Source organism: Otolemur garnettii, unplaced genomic scaffold, assembly GCF_000181295.1.
Source record: "Otolemur garnettii isolate 467f Iridium unplaced genomic scaffold, OtoGar3 scaffold00288, whole genome shotgun sequence".
In the NCBI taxonomy this organism is placed as follows: Eukaryota; Metazoa; Chordata; class Mammalia; order Primates; family Galagidae; genus Otolemur; species Otolemur garnettii.
In genome coordinates this window covers 643,151-661,212 of record NW_003852683.1, presented here as the reverse complement: position 1 = coordinate 661,212, position 18,062 = coordinate 643,151, and the positions used below count along the sequence as shown (strand labels likewise).

Genomic DNA, 18,062 nt, shown 5'->3' with positions numbered 1-18,062 from the left:
GGTCCGGGCTGGGGATTCGAACCCGCCACCTTAGGTGTACGTGGCTGGCGCCTTAGCCGGTTGAGCTATAGGCGCCGAGCCACGCCCAGCTCTTTTTTGGTTGCAGCCATTATTATTGTTTGGTGCCCAGACTAGATTCGAACCCGCCAACTTAGGTGTATGTGGCTGGCACCTTAGCCACTTGAGCCACAGGCGCCGAGTCATAGCAATCATTATTGATCCCATTTTACATATGAGAAAACTGAGGCCCACAGAGGTTAAGAAACTCAACCATGGTGGCCTCCTTCAGTGGTCATTTCTGGCTTCAGAATCCTTCGTAGGCCCTAAGGACAACCATGCTGACGCCTTCATTTCTGGCCTTGTCCAGGTATACCTCCAGGTCCCGCTGCTACTCAGAGACGCCCTCATCCTTTCTGCGCTGGCTGAGCCAGCAGACGCGCTGGTCCAAGTCATACTTCCGCGAGTGGCTGTACAACGCACTGTGGTGGCACCGGCACCACGCGTGGATGACCTACGAGGCGGTGGTCTCCGGCCTCTTCCCTTTCTTCGTGGCGGCCACAGTGCTGCGGCTGTTCTACGCGGGCCGCCCGTGGGCACTGCTCTGGGTGCTGCTGTGCGTGCAGGGTGTGGCGCTGGCCAAGGCAGCTTTCGCGGCCTGGCTGCGGGGCTGCCTGCGCATGGTGCTGCTGTCCCTCTACGCGCCCCTCTACATGTGCGGTCTCCTGCCAGCCAAGTTCTTAGCGCTGGTCACCATGAACCAGAGCGGCTGGGGCACCTCGGGCCGGCGGAAGCTGGCCGCTAACTATGTCCCTCTGTTGCCCCTGGCCCTCTGGGCTCTGCTGCTGTTCGGGGGCCTGGTCCGCAGTGTGGCCCATGAGGTCACGGCCGACTGGAGCAGCCCCTCCCGGATAGCCGAGGCCTACCACCTGGCTGCCGGGGCAGGCGCCTACGTGGGCTACTGGGTGGTCATGCTGACGCTGTACTGGGTGGGCGTGCGGAGGCTCTGTCGGCGGCGGTCGGGGGGCTACCGCGTCCAGGTATGAGTCCAGCCACACAAGTGCCTGCTAAAGCGTCTTCAGGGGAGGCTGGAGGAGACCTGTGGGGCCCTGGGAGCCACGGACTCTCTGGGTGGTTTTCTGGGCTTCAGTTTCCCTCCTTTGTGAAGCGAGGGGATAGACCCAAGATTCTTCAGTCTGGACTTTGGGTCTGGGACTTCTGGGTCTCTGGGGAGGGGTATTTATTGGTCAGGGTGTGGGTTTGAGGAACAGAGGGGAAAGGACCTCGCTTTCTCCCTGTTCTTATTTAACCTCTATTTGCACTGTGTGATTAGGATATAATAAAGAGTTTTATTTATTTTCTCTGAGCCTCTCACCTTTTTTTTTTTTTTTTTTTGAGAACTGAATGGGCTGGGTGACTGAGAATTGAAGACTCCTGGCTCAGTTTTCCGGGCTAGTTGTTTGAGCCTGGACAGGATGCCCTCATTCCTTAGAACCTTGGTTCTTTCTTTGGAAAATATGGATAACCCCATCAGTCAAGGCTATTGGGAGGGTTAAAGTACTCAACTCATTCACAAATACCTATGGAGCACCAACCACCTGCCAGACCTTGACAGGCTTTGTGCATGGTGCTTTTGTCTCTGGTCCATCCACTCAGGAGGTGAACTCATCCCTTCTTTCCTAAAATAACTCTTACCCCAGCTTCAATCTTAGCGGACTTCCAACCTCACAGAGAAAATAGAGGTTACAAGAAGAAAATGTTTGGAATCCCCATCTGTCTTCCCACTCACACGCACCTGTGCTCACAGACACCCCCTTCATCCTGTTGCCTAGGGCGAATGGCCTGCACTCTGAGCCAACACCAGCCTCTTCCAATGGGGCACTAGACTCCATGCCCCTAGTCTCCTTCAAAATCTCACTCCTACAGTTCTTCCCACTTGATCCTCCACCCTCAATTCTTCCCTTTCTTCAAGGTCTTTCCCATCAGCATCCAAACATGCTGTTACTCTCCCATTTTGAAATCTCCCTCTCTTAACCTCAGTTTCCCCTTAAGCTCTTGTCCTATTTCTTTGTTAACAGTAAAACTCCTTGAGAGTTGTTTCAATTTGTCTCCAATTTCTTTGCCAGAGGTCACCCAAAGTATACAATTGTATGGTTTTTAGTAAGTTTATAGATCTCTGCAGCCACTAGCATAATTTTTTCGTTTGTTTGTTTGAGGCAGATGACACTCTGTCATCTTGGATACGGTGCAGTGGCATCATAGCTCACAGCAACCTCAAATCTCTTAGGCTTGAACAATCTTCCTGTCTCAGCTTCCCAAGTAGTTGGGACTACAGGAACCCACCACAAGGCCTGACTGACTTTTTTTATTTTTAGTAGAGATGGGGTCTCACTCTTGCTCAGGCTGGTCTTCAACTCCAGAGCTTAGCATTCAGTGTCGGCCCCACAGAATGCTAAGATCACAGGCATTAGCCACTGGCCTGACCTCATAATCTGATTTTTTTTTTTTTGAGACAGTCTCACTATGTCACCCTTGGTAGAGTGCTATGGAGTCACACCTCACAGCAACCTCAAACTCTTGGGCTTCAGCGATTCCTTTGCCTCAGCCTCCCAAGTAGCTGGGAGTACAGGCACCTGCCACAATGCCTGGCTATGTTTTGGTTGTAGTTGTCATTGTTGTTTGGCAGGCCCAGGCTGGATTTGAACCCACCAGCTCCAGTGTATGTGGCTGGCACTCTAGCAGCTAAGCTACAGCCACTAAGCCTCATAATCTGATTTTTAAACATTTTTATCACTCCCACAATGGAACGCCATACCCATTGGCAGTTCTCCTCATTCCTCACCCTGTTATCTTTCCAAGACCTAGGCAGCCACTGATCTGCTTTCTATTATAGATTTACCTGTTCTGGATGGTTTGTATAAATGAAATTATGTGATAGATGCTCTATTGTGACTGACTTTTTTCCTTTAACATAATGTTTTCAAGGTTCATTCATGTTCTTGCATGTATCACTGACTCATTCCTTTTCATTGCCAAATAATATTCCATAGCATGAAAATATCACATTTTGTTTATCCATTTATCAGTTGATGGATATTTAGGATGCTTCCACTTTTTGGCTATGATGCTACTATAAACGTTCATGTACCAGTTTTTGGGTGTGTGTACATAGGTTTTTAATTCTTTAGGTATATATCTAGGAATAGAACTGATAGGTCCTATGGTGATTTTATGTTGAATTTTATTTCAGTTTTCCATAGGACTGCACCATTTTATATTCCCACCAGCAATATATGAGGGCTTCAGTTTTTCTAGACATTTGTTATTACCTGATTACAGCCATCCTAGTGGGTGTTGAATCATTTTGTGGGTTTGACTTGTACTTTCCTAATAACAAATGATGTTGACTCCCATTGACTCTTATACTCATGCCAATCTGATACTGTGCCCCCATGGAAACCGCTGTTGCAAAGTTCACCAATGATATCCACATTGTTAAAACCAATGGCCAATCCTCAGGCCTATTTCACAATTTGGCATAGCCAAATCACTGACATAGCCTATCACTCCTCCATGAAATGCCTTCTTCACGGGGCTTGCCTAGTGCTGCAGCTACCTTGCTTCCCTCCATTCTCAGTTTTCCTTCCTAGGTCCTCTTCATGTGGCTGCCTAACACTGGAGATACCTCTTCTCATCCTCATCTCTTACCCCTCCACACCTGTTTCCCCTATGCATCCAGCATTATGGCTCGGAATGCCTGTTCATGTTCCATGTATGGAGACAGGACTTCCCAACTTATCTTTAGTCCAGATCTTGCCCCTAAACCCCAGACTTGCATATCCAAATGCCTCCAAGGCATCTCCACTTAGACACTCAGTAGACATCTCAGACCATGCTCCTCATCTCTCCTCCACTTCCTTCCTGCTTGTCCCCTGCTCCCCTTTCCCACAGCCTCCCTCTCCCCTGTCAACAGAATTGCATCCTCCCCATGGGTCAGGCCCCAAAATACTAGAACTGTATTGTCCACGCTGTAGCCACTACCACATGGAACATTCATTCTTTGATTCAATGTCCCCAAAACATTGAGCTGAATTCCACCTACTCTGCCAGGTTTGCAAGTATAGGAACAATTAAGCAAGCACCTCTCCGGCCTTCAGTAAACACGAGAGTGATCCATAGGTGAGCACACCCAGACATGTGCCTGACTTCTGTGATGACAGAGCAGGGGCTATTTAACTTAAAACTCACTAAAGCTACCTAAAGTTATAAATGCAGTTCCTTGGTTGCACAGGGCACTGTTCATGTGCTTCACAGACATACATGGCTGGTGCTGCTATAAAGGAAGCTGCAGTTTTAGAACATTTCCATGTAGCAGACGGAGAGGGTTTCACCGCCTTGTGCTGCCCTGGTGACCCTCGACTCTCCTCCTTCTCTCACACCTGACATACCCATTTATCCATACATCCCACTAGTCCTGATTTCAGGACACACCTAGAGCCACTGCTCTTCCCCACCTTCTTCATGACCTGTGTCTCTTGCCTGGGTTATTGCGTACCTCACAGGGATGCCTGCTTTCACCCTTACCAGCCCCTATCTATTATTAAATGTAAACCAAATTGTGACACAGATTGCTTGAGCTCAGGAGTTCGAGACCAGTCTGAGCAAGGGTGAGACCCCTGTCTCTAGAAATAGAAAAACTAGCTGGGCATCATGGCACATGCCTATAGTCCCAGCTACTTGGTAGGCTGAGGCAAGAGGACTGCTCAAGACCAACAGTTGCTGAGAGCTGTGATGCCATGACATTCTACCCAGGGTGACACAGTAAGACTATGTCTCAAAAAAAAAAAAAAAAAAAAAATCTGGTGGTGCTCGTAGCTCAGTGGGTAGGGCGCCAGTCACATACACTAAGGCTGGTGAGTTCGAGTCTGGCCTGGGCCTGCTAAACAACAATGACAACTGCAACCAAACAATAGGCAGGCATTGTGGTGGGCACCTATAGCCCCACCTACTCAGGAGGCTGAGGCAAGAGAATTGCTTAAGCCCAAGAATTTGAGGTTACTGGGAGCTGTGACACTATGGCACTCTTCCGAGGGCAACATAGTGGGACTCTGTCTCAAAAAAAAAAAAAAAAAAAAAAATCAAATTGGGTGGTGCCTGTGGCTCAAGGAGTAGGGCGCTGGCCTCATATACCGGAGGTGGTGGGTTCAAACCCAGCCCTAGCCAAAAACTGGGGGGGAAAAAAGTCAAATCGTGACCTTCCTTGGTTCAAAAACCACCCAGGACTCTCATCTCATACAGAGGAAGTTCTGCAGATCTTATGGTGGTCAATGAACTACTGGGTTGGGTGCCTGAGTTCTCTGACTTCACTGTGTATTCACTTTCTAGGCCTTGCTCCAGCCGCACTGGCCTCCTGGCCATTCCTTCCCTATGCCTGGCACTTCTGACTCAGGCTTTTTATTTTTTTCGCCTGGAACACTCTTAACACAAATACCCATATGGCTCATACTCTCATCCCTTTTCCATCATTATTCAAACGTCACCTTCTCAGTGAGGTTTTCTCTAAAGATCCTACTGCTACCTCCTCTCCCCCATTCCTCTTTTATGATTTATCTTCTCCATCACACATATTATCACATGACTTGATATATAGTTTATTTTACTTAATTTTCTTGCTTATTGTCTGTGACATAATAATTTTATTTGGCATCTGCCCCCAGTTTCTGACCTAGGGCTCCCAAACTCTTAGAATTTTCTAAGTGATGTGGGAGACAGAAGCATCTTAAATAGGGCTCCTCAATCGTTTGGAATGTTCTAAGTGACAGAAATGCCTTTTGTTCTATAGAGTGTGACTTGGGGTGGGCTTCTGGAAGGGGCTTGCTCACCAGCAAGAATAAACCATGAGAAGGAAATTTGAGCCACACCCCCTCAGGGAGGAGAGAGGGGCTGGAGATTGAGCTAATAATTAGGCCTATGATGAAGGCCTCATAAAAAATACCTAAAGTGGCTCAGTGCCTATAGCTCAGCAGCTAGAGCACCAGGCAGATACACCAGAGCTGGTGGGTTCGAATCCCGCCTGAGGCCTGCCAAACAGCAATGACAACTGAAACAGAAAAATGGTTGGGTGTTGTGGGCGGCTGTGGGAGGCTACTTGGGAGGCTGAGGCAGGAGAATCTTTTAAGTTCAAGACTTGGAGGTTGCTGTGAGCTGTGATGCCACAGCACTCTGCCGAGGGCAACGTAGTAAAAATCTGTCTCAAAAAAAAAAATCCCTAAACTATGGGGATCATTGCATTTCCAAGTTGGTGAATGCATGCATGTGCCAGAATATGGCACACCCTAACTCTATAGTGACAGAAACCCCAGCACTTGGGACCCTTCCAGACCTCTCCCTACTTACCTCTTTATTTGACTACTAATCTGTTTCCTTTATAATGTATCTGTAAACATTACGTAAATGTTTCCTCCAGTTATGTGAGGTATTCTAGCAAATTATCAAGCTGGGGGTGCACAGGTGCAGGTTATGGGAACCCCGAGTTGTAACTGGCATCTGAAGTCAAGGTAGTCTGTGGGCCTGAACCCTGAAAACCTGAGGAGTTTGAGACTAGCTCTGGGTGGTTGATTTCAGAAATGAATTAAATTATAGCACACTAAATTAGTGTCCAGAGAGTTGGTTGTCATGGGGGAAAAACACCCACAAATTTGGTGTCAGAAGTGGTGAGTATACAGTTTTCCTTAATTGTCCATTAGAATCTGAGTTCCATGACAGTACTATACAGATTTTTTGTCTTTTCTGATTTCTTCATTGCTTTCTGTACATAATGCATAGTAAGTGCTCAATAAATATTCACTGAATGAATCCAAATAGGGGAATGCATCAGTGAACAATAATGAGCACATGTTCAGAAGGGATTTCCTTTTAAGGTAGGAAAGAAGAATCCTAGGCACAAGCTGAAATTGGAGGATGTCAAACAGTGTGAGGGGTAGTCAGGGGTGACAACATAGATGGGATCTGTGCAGTGAGAGGAACATGGGTCTGTGATGTTCAGAGGGCAGGCTTTGTAAATATAAAGCACACCACGTGTAAAGGCCTGGAAATGGGACTGATCTTGTATGTTTGAGTGTCAAAAAAGTGGGACTGGACAGAAGCAAAGGAGATGAGGCAAGGTTGAGTCAGGAAATGCAGTGCCAGCCTTGCTGAGTTGTCAGAGGGATTTAATACACGTAATGGCTGCTCAGGGAAAATCATAATTGAGTTAACTAGACCAAAAAAGGAGAAAACATTATTCTAGACAGGAAACAGCATATACCAAGCAAGATCTTGGAGAAGGTGAGATCAATCATAATGAATGCAAGGAAGAAGGAAAGGCCAGAGAATCTACCAGTTAGAAAGATCAAGGGGAGAGTGGTGGGAGGGGACAAGGCTAGTGAGGTCAGCAGGGGCCAAAACCTGTGAAGCTGTGTAAGCTTTGACAAGGAATTGGATTTTGTGCCAGTGGTACTCCAGGGAGCCACTGAAGGATTCTGAGCAGAGGAGTGACCTGATCTGACACACTTTAAAATATTCCTCCCACTGCTACTTGCAGAATGGACTGCAGTAGGGCAAGGCCAAGCAGAACCAGAAAGGTTGGTAGGGAGGCTGCTCCAGTGACCAGATGAGACACGGATATTTAGGTAATAAAAAGGCTGAAACCTGGCAATGGAAATGAATTGGAAGTAGAGGAAATTAAGTAAGAAATTAAATAGGTTTCTGGTTTGAACTGCTAGGTGGTAGATGGTGATGCTCTTTTGAGTCTTGCAGAGGAAGAAGCTTTGAGGGCAATATCAAGGACTCTATTTGAGGAAGTATTCTGCAGGTGGGAATGTCAAGGGCACTGTCAAAAGTCTCAGGAGGGGTCTGGGCTGCCACCTAAAGCCCTCTGCACAGAGACTTGCAGTGTGATAGCCTGTTAGCGTTATTATGGAGCAGTATTCACCTGGGCATGTGTGATGTATATTGCATCTCCTCCTACCCAAGTTAACAATAACTACCATCAAAAATAAAAGAATCCAAAGTTGAAATATTCTTTATTTTAGGGATGGAAATAGGGCATGGAAAGAAGAGATACCTTTGTTAGTTATGGCTGAAGTACCATTGAAAGAACATCCTGGGGAAACAAGGAGGCATGTATGTTGGAGGAGGGAGAGGTGACCAGAAATGTAGGTTTGGGAAGCTTGGACACCTGAGTCCCAAAGGTAGATAGGGCCGACCCCTGGGTCTGAGGGAGGAGGATATTGAGGGTCTGGACTCCTAGGTGGGAAGGAAAAGGGGGATGAGGGCCCAGACTCTGGATCTAAAAAAGGAGGTGGGAACCGGACACTCAATCTGCAGAAAAAAGGAGCTGGATGATGGGACTCTGGGGTCCGAAGGACTCACCGTATCAACAGGGTCGCAGACGCTGATGCGAGAGCCGCGACAGCCGCGAGCAGGAGTAAGTTGATCGGCGTCAGAGCCTCAGGCCTGGTCAGTAGCTCACCCAGGCTCGGCCTCCAGGGCTCGATCATCTCTGCATCCTGCGGCGCCCAGCGCAGAACTTCCTTGAACGTCCGCTGGAGCTCGGTCTCGCCGCGTGGGGGCGGGCCCGTCACTGCAGGGGCGCGCACGTCAGTCGGGCATCAGCCCCGCCCCCAGCGTAGCCCCCGCCCCCTCGCGCAGCCTAGCTGGTCCGCACCATTAAGGAAGAAGTAGAGCCGAGCCAGGAGGCTCTGATCGTGCGTGATCAAGCAGGAAAAAGTCCCGCGGTGCTTGGGCTGCGCAGGCCGGATCCGTGCCACGTATCCATGGGCCCGCGGCATATCTCGGAAGTAGGACAAGTCCTGAGTCCGGAGCTGCGGGACGCTCTGGCTGAGGCAGCTGGAGGAGCGGAGCCCGACCCCAGCCCAGCTTTTGCGTTGGCTACTCGGACTTTCCAGACAGTACAAACATGCCCCGCCCGACCGCGCCCTTTTGGGCTCCTGCCTCAGCCTTTATTCGTGGATCCTTCAAGCATAGCCCCGCCTTCTAAACGTGACTCCTCCCCCTGAGCCCTCAACTCGTTCTGCCTCCCTACGCGCACCCCCAACCCTCAATCTTTAATCTCTTACGCATAACCTACACCGAGTTTGGCCCTGTAGTCTGATCCGTGACCTCTTCCCTAAATCCCAGGACCCTGTCCTTGCACGATGCCCCCATCTAGACCGGACTCCCACCCCATGCATCCTGACACCTTCATCTACTAAACACTTTATGCGAGTCCCGTTCCAACTCACACCTTCTGCGAACTTCCAGGAATAAGTGAGCTCTTTCTCAGGCAGCTGGAAGTTCACGACGCAAGAAAACATAGCCTGGTTACCCCGAGTCACCGTCACATCCCGAACTGAAAACCAAACCGGGTCATACTCCCTGGGGCCCGCTCACACCAGGTCTCGCCCCTCTCTCGCAATGTCAAAGCCGCGCCCCCTAACCTGGGCAGTCCACCGGAAAGTTGCAGATCTTGGGGTAGCACCCGCTGCAGCGAAAGCGTCGGGAGGCCTCCTGGAGTCCTGTCAGGCGGGAACACCGGGTCTGGGCTCCACTTGCCTTTCCCAGCCCCGGGCCCTTTGGCCACCTGGAGGTCTATTGCCCAGGTAAAAGGTAGAATCTCGGCCCGCCTTGCGTGCTCTCGCTGGCCCGCTCCCGCGACTCTTCGCTGTCTAGTGTTCCTACTGGTTTGCTTGGTTCTCTGACCCGCCTTCTGTGGTTTCTCCCGGGCTCTTATTGGCCCTTTTCGTCTGTGAAGCCCGCCCATTTCTCCCACTTGAATTTAGGCCACGACTGCCTCCCTCCCACCACAGTTAGGAGCTTTAGATTAAGTCCTTACCGCAGGGAGGGATGCAGTCCTGGGCTGTGGAGAAAGAGGAAGCGTCACTACGCTGAAAGTCACAGGAGGGACCCTATCTGAAACCCCCCTGGCCGGAAGGATGTCGCGGGGTCCCACGCATGCCTCCGAGGTGGGGCCAAGTTCGCAGTATCGCACCTGGGGATGGGGCCAGACTTGTGGCATCTGCTAAGATATTAGTCACAGGCCATCTAAGTGGGAGTGCGAGTGGGAGGGACACAAAGATCCGCGGCCAGCCCTAAGGAAGGAGGGGCTAGTCTGGGTGGAGTCCACCAAGGAAGGAAGGGTGCTAGATCCTAGGGGACCTTCCAAGGAAACCGGACTAAATCAGGAGGCCCACTGGAGAAGGGGTGTGGCCAGGGTAGAAGTAGCCCTCTAAGGGAGCCCAGCTGGAGAGGAACATTTCACAGAGTGTCCAGGGCCAGCCACGGAGATCCTAGTGTGGTCTGGGTCAGGAACATCCCAAGATGGGTCCTGGCTAGAGAGGAAACCTTCCATGCAAGGAGCGGAGCTAGATCCGTGTTCTAGGCAGGGAAAAAGTCACCCACCTAGGAAGGGCTGTAGCTCAGAGATTGGGCCAAGATTTGAGACTAAAGGGAGAGGTTGTGCATCTAAGGGGGGTGATGGTTTTCTAACTGCATGTGGTTCTGGAGGCGGGGGACAGCAAAGAGCCAAGGAGTCCATTTTACCTTCTGTAAGCTGTACAATGACCTCCTTCATTTTCTCCGCAGCATCAGAAAAGGCAACCTCAAAAGACCCTGGAGGGTAGAGGGGCACCTTTGTAGTAAAGGCCCTTTCCCTAGGCCTGGCCTAGCTTGACAGGATGAATTGCCATGATGTCTGCACCCCTTCCCCAGCCCTTCCAAATGCTATGCCTCTCCTATTTCCAAATCCTCTGTTCTCCTCCTCTCCTACTCTGTCTACTGTGAAGGCGGATGTGTCCCCAAGTCTCTTCTGCCTCTCCAGTCTCTCCAGCATGGAAACCCTCCTTGGCGTGGTCTGCATTTATCTTATTGGGTGGCGAGAGGAGGCAGGAAAAAGATCAAATATCTCACCGAGGTGTACTTCTCCTACTCTGTTCCATCCCTCCTGCCCACCTTTCATTTCCCTTAATATAACAAGAACCACATTTCCTAGCACCTCAGGGCCTTTACACATCTTGGTTTCTGTTTCTAGCACATTTTTCTCCTATTCCTAGTCATCCTCAGGTCTTACATTTTAAGTGTCACCTCCCTAATGGCTTTCCATCAACATAAATCTAACCTAGAGTCCCATTTACTTCATTCATAGCTTTCACTGCACCATGGGCACTTATATACATACATCCATTTCTTAAATGCAGTGTCCTTAGAATCCAGAAGAGGGCCCCAAGCCTTAGAATAAATAAATATGTGTAGAAAGAATGTCAAGATTCTGGAATTGGAACTGGAGACCACAATAGTGGCCTGTGGTCCAAATCCATTCCCTGAATGTGTTAAATTTGTCCTGAAAAGTGTTTTGTTTTCCTTTTAAACAGGTTGCCAACACACAAAATTTGAGAAAGTCACATAAAATGTTTGGCATCTCTTTAAAAAATAACTGGAAGGGCTATAATGCAGAGATAGCATTTCTATCAGGCAGGCATTAACCGCAGCTTAGCAGCAGCCACTCCATTTACACAGGACATTCATTGGCCACCTCTCCATGTCTCCAGCCTCTACTCATTTCTATTCCTCTTTCACTCTTTGATGTTCTCTTTGTGGGTGTTTGGATTTTGACCATAGTAATGGCCTCCAAACTATCAGGTTTTGTGTCTTTTTCCAGTGGGGAAAAAAGAGAAAGCGGATGGCTGGATTGTTTTTTTGTTGTGGTTTTGGAAATCAGAAATATGGCAGGCTATTACAGGTTAAATCGTGTCCTCACCTAAATTCATATGTTGAAGTCCTAACCTCTAGTACCTTAGAATGTGACTGTATTTGGGAGGTAGGGTTCTTAAAGCGTGATTAAATTAAAATGGAGTCACTACATTGGACCCTAAACCAGTGTGACTGGTGTCCTTATAAAGGAAAAGGAAATTAAGACACAGACATGTATAGAAAGACTTGTAAAGACAGGGAGAAGATGGCATCTACAAGCCAAGGAGATGAGCCTGTAAAGAAACCAATCCCACAGACAACAAAACCTTAATCTTGAACTTGTAGCCTCCAGAACTGTGAAAAAATAAATTTCTGTCATTTAAGCCACTATGGTACTTTGTTACAAAATCATCCCTCTATTAGTTTGCCCTTAGAAACTGATACAGAAATTGTCAGTTGCCTCCAAATACTTCTATTTTCTCTTCAGTAACAGGACACTACATTATATGGGAACATGCCCCCCACTAAAAGACTTCTTTGCTTAGCCTTCCTTGCATTCAGTTGTGATCATGCGACCCATTATAGCCACTAAAATGAAAGTGGAAGTGTCAGATGTAAGTTACAAGAAGTCACCTTAAAAGGGAGGTGGTGCTATCTTATTGATCTCTTTACCCCCATCCTGCTGCCTGAAACTTGTTTTTGATGGCTGGAGCTTTAGCAGCCATACAGGTCTGTGAGGATAAGGGCTCTAGTCTAGAATGGTAGACCAGAAAGCTAGAAGCAGCTTGGGGCATAAAAAAATGAAGCTGCTATACTAGACTAGTTTTAGGTACCTATCTTAAGATGTGTTCGATATGGGAGAAATAAACTTTCTCATTTGCTTAAGCCATTGCAGGAAGTGGGGGAAGGGATCATCTGTGACTTAAAGCCATAAAAAAGGGAAGGGAACTGAGGATATTGGCAAGAGAGTGGATGAAACGATGATCTTCAGGCATATGCCAGGAAAGAGGGAGCACTGAAGCCAAGAAGTGGGTTCAAAATGAGGGGTCAAGGGCTTAGAGGTCTCCCCTTGACCACAGAGCAGGAATGTGGTCTTGAAATGGAAGGATGCTTAGGAGGATGTGGTCAGAGTGGGGTGCTCAAATGAGAGGCCAGGATGTTGGAGGCCTCATCTGTGGCATATCCAGGCCCCAAACCAAATGACTCATGGGGAGGGTGAGTATGAGATATTCCAGGGTAGGTTTACATATCTAGTAATACATAATAAATCTGTATCCAAATAGGCCAAGGGGTGTGGGTTATATCAAGTGGACCACAAGGGGGAGTGAGTGGATGTTAAGTCTTTCCAAAAGAACTGCATACAGTTAGGAGCTCTGATTCTGCTTGGAGTTGTCTGGGCTTCAGTCCTGGCTCTTCCTCCTCTAGTGCACCTGTCTCAAATCTGGGACATCAATAGCAAGCCCTCCTCCTTATGTGACCGTGACCAAGTGACTTAACCTTCCTGATCCTCAGTTTCCTCACTTACAAAATAAGAACAATAGCTGTGTCTGCCTTGCAGGATGGGCAGGAATGTCCTATTCCATAAGAATGTCCTCACCTCAAACTATTTCATGGCACCATTTACTGACTGCCTGAGATACTGTCTGTTAGTGCTTAGAACAGTGACTGGCACATAGTGAGCTGCTATTATTATCTCTGAGCTGGACATGGAGCAACTGAGGCATGGAAAGATTAGGGAACTGGTCCAAGGTCACATAGCTACCTGTGAACCCAGAACCTCCACACCTAATTGTTGCATATGGTGTACTACCCTCTTCTGCCACACCATCCATTCCATGGTTGATATGCACAAACAGCATCACCTGTGACTGCCAAGAGGTGACACAGTCCCCGAGTCACCCTAACATCTCTCCCAGTTTCCATCTGGGAAAGATCTGAACGTCATCCTCATTCTTCCTACCCCCCACCCCCTTACCTGTCTTTCTTGACCAGCTGAGCCCAACTTCCCCATCTGGAAAGCAGGGTTATAAAACCCTGCCTCACAGAGAAATGAAGGTATCTTTTAGGAGGATAATCAATGTGAATAACTCTGTCTGGCAGACGCACCCTCTACAGCCAAATCCTTATGTCCTGCGCCTCTCAGCTCAGACCTCACCACGGCTCACACTAACCATCTCCATGGGTCTGAGCCACCACTGACTAGCTTCTTGCTGGTCTTCCTGTCTCTGCTCTGGCCCCACATGGCTGCCAGAGGGATCTTGTTAAATCCTAAGTCAGATCCTATCTCTGTGTAAAATCCTCCAATAGCATTCTCATTTCAAGACTAAAAGACAAAAGTTCCAAGGGTCTATAATCCAGATTCTCAAAGTGTGTTTGGGGACTAGCACCACTGCCACTGCCTGAAAACTTGATAGAAATGTCAGTTTTCTGGCCCTACCTCAGACCTACTTGTCAGATACAGACAGCGGGGTCCAGTAATCTTCATTTTAACAGGTTCCCAGGAGACTCTGAATAACACTGGGGCTTGAGAACCACAGGTCTACAGGGACTGGTAGGACCTTGCTACTTCTTTGATCTCGTCTCCTCTCCAGCCCCACTGGCCTCAGGACCTTTGCACTGGCTTTTCTGGTGGCCTGAAGTACTCTCTTTCCCCAGACTATCTGCATGGCTCTTACTATCACTGTGACCAAGTCTTTGCTCAATGAGACTGACCTATTTAAAATTGGGTGGTGCCTGTGGCTCAAAGGAGTAGGGTGCCAGCCCCATATTCCAGAAGTGGTGGGTTCAAACCCAGCCCTGGCCAAAAATTGCATGTCCCCATTCTTTTCCCCTCCACAGCATGGGTCACCATACTAAAGTATTTCACTGCTTTTGTTATTGTCTGTTTTGCCCCCACCCCCTGTATAAGCAACCTGAAGGCAGGCGGTTTGTCACAGCTATGTCCCTAGTGTTGTTCCTGGCACATTCAATGAATATCTGTGGAACATATTGCACCAGCTTCTCCTGGCCTCTAGACTCCCTCAGGCCTGTCCTCCATAGCACCAGAGGCTACTTCTGCACCCAGAGCTGACAGCCCCCTCCTCTGTTCATAGCCCTCCCATGGCTCCCCTGTGCCCTCAGGACAGTCTCAGGCCTCCTTGACTTTTCAACTGTATACCCTGTAGCCAGGTATCTAGCTGCTGCCTAGATGCGCCCAGAACCCTCAGTCCCTATATCCTAATCTAGCTCATAATCAGTCCCCATTCTGGCTCTTTCTCTCAGGCTCCTCATCTCAAGGATGAGCCATGACCCTGTAGGCATGAAGCCAGGTCTTGGGCACTACCCTCTAACCCTTCTCCCTCCCCTAATAGCCCAGTTGACTCAGAATGTCCCTCCAGCCCCCTCTCAGTCTGTCCCCTCTCTCTACCTTCACAACCCCCCCCACCTCAGGCCTTGTCTCCACCTTCCCACCAGCACCCCCACCTCAGGCCTCTTCTCCTCTGGCCTGGACCCTCACCCCAGGTCCTTCTCTCCCCTCCAAGTCTCTCCCACATGCAGCCCCAGAGAGACCATCTCTTGCCAGAACTGGACTTCTTCCTAGTCTTTTCAAAACCTCCTGTGACAGGCTCAATGCCTGTAGCTCAAGCAGCTAAGGCGCCAGCCACATACACCAGAGCTGGTAGGTTTGAATCCAGCCTGGGCCTGCCAAACAACAATGATAACTACAATCAAAAAAAAAAAAAAAAAAGCTGGGCATTGTGGCAGGTGCCTATAATCTCAGCTACTTGGGAGGCTGAATCAAGAGAATTGCTTAAGCCCAGGAGTTGGAGGTTACTGTGAACTGTGATGCCACCACACTCTAACCAGGGTGACAGCTTGAGGCTCTGTCTCAAAAACAAAACAAAACAAAAACCCACCTGTGACATTACAGCCTATGTGAGGAGAAAGGGCATTTCCTGGAATCCTGCACCCCAACCTACCCAGCTTTCAAGCTCCTCAGGATCCCCATGAGGGACTTAGCTTGGCCCTTGATAGACGGGAACATCCCCCTCCTTGGAGACCTTTTACAAAAAGCTTGGTGTGGCCTCTCCCCAGCCCCCCAGATGCCCCACAATTTCAGCCTCTAGCACCTTTGAGGGAGTCATGGCTGTACTGACCTGGTGTGACTGCTGCTAATGCTGCCCATTGGCCATGCATGTCCTCCCAGCCTTAAGGTACATGTCCCCCACACCCCTGTCTCTTTTCACAGCTGTCACCTGAGTGATCTCCTATACTGTCCCCACCTGTCTGCCTGCTCCCTCACAGCCTCACACCTCAAAAATGGGGGACCACATTAACAGTGAGGAGTATATGTGTGGGCATGTGGTCCACATTAGAGGGGGTGTCCTCCCTGATGGCTGCTAATCAGGGTCACTTCTCTCCTCAAGTGACCCAGCTCACTCCTAGAAGTACCCCTCCCAGGCCACCAAGGTCTCCTTACTCCACAGGTACCAAGGGAGTCCAACCCCTCACCACTCACCTTGGGCAGTAGCCAGCTCCTGCAGGGAGTGGATCATCTGGGTGAAGGCGTCATGCAGGTGGTTTCTCTCATTATAGTCTGGGGGTAGGAAGGGGTGAGGCTGCAGGAATCAGCTCCCCCATACCACATCCCTGATAGGAACTTCCTCCCCTCTCTGAATCTCTGCCTCCCCACCTTCATCTTCCCCTCTCTGAGTCTCTCCATCCCAATTTCTACCCTCTCCCACTTCTTACTCCACTTCTTACTCTCTGCCCCCAAATCTCTGCCTTCCCCGATTTGAGTCTCTGCCCCCTCTCCTCTCTCTCTCTTTCTGTCTCCTTGGGTCTTTCCTGTTTCAGTGTCTTTGAGCCTTTGTCTCTGACTCTGTGGACCCTGGTGTAGTTGGAAAGTCTCCTCACTGATTTCGATGTCTTCAAGGCCCTGGAAGGCGTCTGTAAAGACCTCCTCACATCTCTTGAGCTCAGGGCTGTTCATCCCAGCAAACATCTTGCAGATGCGGAGGCGCTCTGTGTAGGTGGTAAAGCAGATGAGACAGGCCCAAGTGGACGCCCTGAGGACCACAAGGGCCAGCAGGGCAAATGGGACTGCTCTGGCCAAGGCCAGTGGGGCCATTATAGAGGGTCTCAAGGCCCAGAGAGAAGATGGTGACCTTTATGAGGTCACCTGGGGTGGGGGAGGGGCTGTGGCCTAGAGCCAGAGGTCAAGTTTTGGTTAGTGGTCAACTGTCAGGCTCTGGAGGAAGGGTGTGAGGGGTCAGGGGGTGGGACTGCAATTCCCAGGTTTGTGGTTGAGCCAGACGCCAGGCTCCCAAGAACCTCACCTGTGACCCTGGACGTCCTCACAGGTTAAAGGGTCTCAGGGACCCAGAGGCCGGCAATATGGCACATGGTGGCCCCAACAGGCCCTGTGGTGGGCTTTAAGATGGGGCCCAGAGATGGAGGTAGGCATAGAGACACTATAAATGCCAGCAGACAGAAAGACCAAAGAGACAGAAACTGAGACAAGCAGAGATTTGGGGAGAATCAGAGACCCAGGAAGTCAGAGTAAGAGATAGAGACAAGGTCCCAGAGGCCAGCATGCAGAGAAATGCAGAAGCTAGGAAGACACAGCAGAGACAGAGAGAGAGGAAGTAAAATAGATTTCTTGATGGAAGAGAAACTTCAAGGAAAGCAAGGAGGGGATAATGGACAGCTCAACTCCTCCTCCCAGGGTCTCCAGGGCAGCGGTGGGGCTGAGGGTCCCACCGGCCCCCGTCCCGTGCAGGGCGCAGCCTGGGGAAAGCTAGGAGGCCGTATAGTGATCTCCTTGGGTGTCCTCCTCAACTATACAACCTCCTACCTCAGCCCGGGGGGCGCGGCCGGTGGACAGAGCAGACAGACAGATGGGGCGAGGAGGGCCAGGGAGGGTGGGGAGGGCCGGGGAGGCCCCAGACGCGATGATGAGCCCCCGACACGGACCCACAGACACGAGCTTGTGTGCGGCGAAGGCCCCGCAAGGTCGGTTCTACGGGTGGGTGCCAGGACCCAGGAGTCCAGGCCCCCGGCCCCCTCCTCCCTATGGAACACAGAAGTTCAGGCCCCCAGCCCATCCTCTCTCAGACCCAAGGGTCCAGATCCTGGTCCCCTCTGCCCTCAGACCCAGGGGTCCGGGTCCCCAGCCCCTCCTAGTCCCTCAGACCTAGGGGTTCAAGCCCCCAGCCCCCTCCCTTGCACCTGGGAGTCCAGCCAAGCAGGCCTCCCTCTTCCCTCCTTTCCAACCTCCCACATCATCAGGCATAGCCTGCTAGGAGACGGTGGCTTCCTGGGTGCAGGTCAGAGAGAACATCATCTGTCTTGCAATT

The 18,062-nt window shown here is 49.9% G+C and overlaps 2 protein-coding genes across 3 annotated transcripts in view; one reads left to right on the top strand and one right to left on the bottom strand.

Annotated features, from left to right (window-relative positions):
* The window catches only part of HAS1 (hyaluronan synthase 1), a 10,882-nt gene extending 9,524 nt beyond the window's left edge, over positions 1 to 1,358 (top strand). For both annotated transcript variants that reach the window (XM_012813681.1, XM_003803240.2), the window contains exon 5: positions 368 to 1,358. In XM_012813681.1, the coding sequence (XP_012669135.1) occupies positions 368 to 1,043 (676 nt within the window). In that variant the 3' untranslated portion in view covers positions 1,044 to 1,358. The remainder of the gene's footprint in view (positions 1 to 367) is intronic.
* Positions 1,359 to 8,079: 6,721 nt separating this feature from the next.
* On the bottom strand, positions 8,080 to 16,933 carry SPACA6 (sperm acrosome associated 6). Its single transcript, XM_012813683.2, has 8 exons — positions 16,621 to 16,933; positions 16,223 to 16,300; positions 10,579 to 10,647; positions 9,872 to 9,895; positions 9,477 to 9,554; positions 9,282 to 9,388; positions 8,705 to 8,861; positions 8,080 to 8,620 (listed from the first exon to the last, which is right to left on the bottom strand). The coding sequence occupies exons 1-8, from the start codon at positions 16,832 to 16,834 to the stop codon at positions 8,406 to 8,408; spliced, it is 942 nt and encodes a 313-aa protein (XP_012669137.1). The 5' UTR covers positions 16,835 to 16,933; the 3' UTR covers positions 8,080 to 8,405.
* Positions 16,934 to 18,062: the final 1,129 nt, after the last annotated feature.

What these genes read in the sequence shown, in the direction of transcription:
- SPACA6 (XM_012813683.2), bottom strand. Translation starts at nt 16,834, where the DNA reads ATGGCCCCACTGGCCTTGGCCAGAGCAGTCCCATTTGCCCTGCTGGCC. An exon ending in GGACTGCATCCCTCCCTGCG is followed by an intron (nt 9,555 to 9,871) that starts GTAAGGACTTAA and finishes CCCGCCTGACAG; the next exon opens with GACTCCAGGAGGCCTCCCGA. An exon ending in CTTTCCGGTGGACTGCCCAG is followed by an intron (nt 9,389 to 9,476) that starts GTTAGGGGGCGC and finishes TTTGGTTTTCAG; the next exon opens with TTCGGGATGTGACGGTGACT.